At 46.6% G+C, this 4197-nt stretch overlaps 1 protein-coding gene across 1 annotated transcript in view; it reads left to right on the forward strand.

The window, feature by feature from the left end:
- Window positions 1-2755, forward strand: part of MLF1 (myeloid leukemia factor 1) — an 8560-nt gene extending 5805 nt beyond the window's left edge. Inside the window, exon 2 of the mRNA XM_017831421.1 lies at window positions 2344-2755. Coding sequence (XP_017686910.1) covers window positions 2344-2740 — 397 coding nt within the window. The 3' untranslated portion in view covers window positions 2741-2755. The remainder of the gene's footprint in view (window positions 1-2343) is intronic.
- The last annotated feature ends 1442 nt before the right edge of the window (window positions 2756-4197 follow it).

Below are 4197 nucleotides of genomic sequence, written 5' to 3' on the forward strand. Positions count from 1 at the left end.
CATGAAGTTGATGTGCAAAATTCTTATGGAGCTCCCTTTCTACATCACTTTTATGCTATAACAGAAATGTCTTTCTCATCAAAAGTATCTTTTGCCCCCTAAAAGAGATCAGAGTTAAAGTCAGATGTAATCAATAAAAATCAGAGTGTTCTACACCTCTTGCCATCCCATAAAATCAGTGATTGGAGCAAGGATCTGAAAGCCTTGGATCCTGCACTGCAGAGACTTGTCCAGTCCATCTCTATTTTTAAGGGTGACCTCCTCCTTTTGTAACTGTGGTTTGAGTTTCAGTCATCAGAGCCATCAGTTTAATTCCCTGGAATCCTTGTGTCCCAGATGGGTTCTCTGTTCCCTTTCCTTTGGTTTTGCCCACTCCAGGTCATACCAAAGCTTGACAACACTGGATCTTTTTAGGGCTGGCTCCCTAAAATATCCCAAGGGAAACTGGGAGACTTCAGTTCTGTTCCTGAGCTGTCACTCCACACTCTGGATCCTCATTCCCTGTCTCTGGCAGTGAGGAGCTGGATTTCCAAGATATTTCATAAATCTTTAATTCAAACAAACAAACCACAACCCCCCAGGGTTCCAGGTGCAGGTGAGGTGTGTTACAGCATGTTTTTGATGCTAAATTCCACCAGGTTTCCCTGTTTCCATTAAATCTCTGGAGTCTGGTCCTGCTCCTGTGTTGTGGGTAGTTTGTGAGTGTCCTGCTTTTGAACTTTAAGAGGCTGAGGAGAATCCTGATATGGATCAGTTCCTGCTGGAATACAGTTCCTGTTTATTTGTGTTTGGTGACCAAACTATCTGAAGCTGGAGATCTGATGGAATTGTGCAGGTCCTGGGGAGGTGTTTGTGTCCTTCCCTCCTCTTGGCTCATGCCTCCACTTTTTCCATCTGTTCTTCATCCTGAAGTGTGGGAACAGCTCCTTATCATGGCAGGACTGGAGCCAAAGCTGGGAGTCGGGGCAGGGGCTGCTCCAGGACAGCACTAAAATGCTTTAAACTCTAAAGATCTCCTTGCACTGGGTGATTTTAAGTCTGGGTGTAGCTTAAAGGGATATTTTTAGTTAAAAATCCTGTTTGGAAATTAATCCTGTGTCATGTTTTTATCACTTAGAGGAGAAAAAAAAAAAGTAATTAAATGCAGCTTTGGCAGAGGATCAAACTGGGCACGTGAGGTGGAAACTGGGGGCTGGAGATAAGGGCTGGGGAGCAGAAAGGCTGTCCAGGAGATAATGGGCATGGAAGGAGTTGGAGGGACAGCCTGAAGCTTTTCCTCAGGAGATATCCCAGGAAAGGTTGTGGTGTCCTGGAGAGATGAGGGTGTGGGGAGTGCCAGGGATTGAGAGGAGGGAGGATGAGGTGCTGTTAAGTCTAAATAAACATACCTGGGAAGTGACTGTTCATGTTAATAGAGTGGCTTTCAGTGGAAGGGCAAAGAGGGAAATTAGATGGAGGGAGGAAATAATCCATGGGAAGTATTAATTTGGAGTTTGGACCTCAGGCCACAGCTGTTCATCCGTTGTGCTCCTGAAAAACTCCTGGTTTGCTCCTCTTTTGGCCTCAACTAGAAATATTTAATCCTTGTCCAAATTAGAAAATGCAGAAAATTAAGAAAGTTGAGCAATAGTTTCCCTGCAAATCGAACTTTGGCAATGCCAGTGGGGTTCTGTAGGTTTTTGGGAGAGGAGAAGGGGGGAAACCAACAGGAACACAAAAAGTCAGTGGGAATCTTTGTTCCTCAGCGGAGAAAAGGGATGTGGGAACATGATTTGTGGAGAGGGAAGGCAAAGGTGCAACAGTGGGTGACTAAAGGAGGTGGAGCTGGCCTGAATTTAGAGGATAATGTGGATTTTCAAGCATCTGGGACGAGGAGGTGGAAAAGCAGGATGGGAGCTGGCAGCAGAATAAATTTGAGGGGTGAGGAGGGGGAATCCAGTGGGACGTGAGGAGTTCAGTGAGTAGGACTGTGCCAGGCTTTGGAAGATGAAAGAGGGAAAATCAAAAATAAATTCTTTTAATATCAGGTGTTGGAAGTGGAAATAGAGATAAATAAAACATAGGTGAGTTTATAGTTCCTGGCAGAGAATAAACATAGGCTGGAGTGGGAGATGGCTGGGAAGGATGGAGTATTTCTGGAAAAGACAAGGAAAAAGTAATACAGACATTGAGAGTGAGTTCATTAGGAACTGGAGATTGTCCACTTGGGTCCTGTGAAAATAAAGGTTTTTGCATAAAGAACCACGTGGAACGATTGAAAAATGGGGTTTGAAAGCTTTCAGAGCCTTTGGATGTGGCTCGGAATGGACCCCAGCGAGTCACCCTGTGGAATGTGTTTTCCAGGGATCCCTTTGCTGCCCACCATGAGCACATGAGGCAGATGATGAGGAGCTTCTCGGAGCCCTTCGGGAGGGAGCCGTTCCCGAGCCTGCCCGAGGGCAGGGACAGAGGGGAGCGAGCGCTGGAGCGGAGGGCGCGCCCGGACTCCCGGCTGGCACCGCGCGGGACCCGCAGGGTACGTGTCCCACTGCCCGGGGAACGTGTCCCACTGCCCGGGGAATGGGCATTTCCTGGGAAACACGGCCCGGGGAACCTTGGTGCCGCTGTTTCACCACCCAGTGCAATGGGAATAACTCCTCTCTTGGCTCATCCCTGCCAGGCTGAGCTCAGCTCTGGGTGTTCCCTGCTCAGTCACACACGTTATTCCACGGACAAACCAAACACTTCATGCTTGGTTTAGTCAAGATTATGTAGTAAATGTTTCTGCTACGTAAAGGCATTAAAAAATGTCCAAGGACAGAGACTTCCCTGAACACCTATTCCCTTTTTATGTTCACTTTACTTAAGAGGGTACCTGGATATGGCTCTTGCCATCCCTGGAAGTGTCCAAGGCCAGGTTGGAGCAACTTGGTCTAGGGGAAGGTGTCCCTATCCATGACATGATCTTTTAAGGTCCCTTCCAACCCAACCCATTCCCTGGTATCTTTATGCCTTCCCTGTGCACTTTAGTGTCCTGCCTGTGGTTATTTATGTTCGGCACACCCCTGTGTTTCACCCCCTGAGTAGAGATTTTAAACACAGTTTCATCTTTGCAGCAGTGAATAAAAGCTTCACGCTCTGTATTTGAGCTGATTCTTAATGTTTGCCCTGGATACAAGCCTGTAACAATTAAAGATCAGGGAAATTGATACAAAATTTAGTATTTCTGGTTGTTGCCAACTGAGACTTGGACCTTGGCAGTGATCTGTGTTTGAAATAAAGTATCTTTTCAACTCTGGGCACGCAGGACAGTTCTCTGCTGCCCTGCTGGAGCTCAGCCTTATCCCAGTGCTGTATCTAGAGAGGAGATACACTGGGAGGTTGTTCCTTTCCCTGTACATATTTAGCAGCTGCAAATCTCCTACTGAATGGAGTTTAAAAACCGTTGGAAGACAAAGGCACATGAGGAGGGCTCGTGGCTCCGGGCCAGGTTTGGGTGGTTGGTCCAACCCAGATAGTCTGAGCTCAGTAAAGCAGAGCTCAAACCCAGGGTGTCACCTGCACGTCCAGAGAGGAGCTGTGAGATTCCTTCCCCTCCTCATCCACTGCCAGTCCCTTCAAATATAGAAGCTGCTGGATCTAATTAGGGCAGAGCTTTGCTCTGCTGATCCTTAGGCTTTGGATCAGCAGGTGCCTAAACCTGGATTTTTTCCTTTAGTAAAGGAAATGTCAAACTGCCTTTAAAGCTTAGGGGGTTGTGTCCCTGCTCCTGCAGGGAGGGGTCAGTGTGAGCCCCAGCAAACCTTTCCTTTAGTTGCAGCAGGAAGTTAAAGGTCCAGGAGCACTGTGAGAGTTTGAGAAGCACAAAGGAATTCCACACCTGCCAAAATCTTTCCAGGATCTTTTGATGTCCCTCATGTTTCACCAAAGACTTGGCAGGTGTGACACGAGACTCAGCACTGATGAGTCTCATCATTTGCTCCACCAGTGATTTAAACACTCAAAATTAGATTTTTATGTAGGAAAAGGCTGAACCCTTACTGCCATGTAAAATACACTTGTTTCAAATTACCCACGCTGATTACTAGTGTCGTAATTGTATGTTTAATTAAACTGTAGCAGGCCTAAAACTGCTTTAAAAGAAACTAAATTAGTTGCAAAACTGGCCATATGTGTTGCTAAAGCATTCAAATTTGAAACCAGCAGGTTTGCAGTGTC

Source organism: Lepidothrix coronata, unplaced genomic scaffold (assembly GCF_001604755.1).
Source record: "Lepidothrix coronata isolate B3197 unplaced genomic scaffold, Lepidothrix_coronata-1.0 Scaffold190, whole genome shotgun sequence".
Classification (NCBI taxonomy): domain Eukaryota; kingdom Metazoa; phylum Chordata; class Aves; order Passeriformes; family Pipridae; genus Lepidothrix; species Lepidothrix coronata.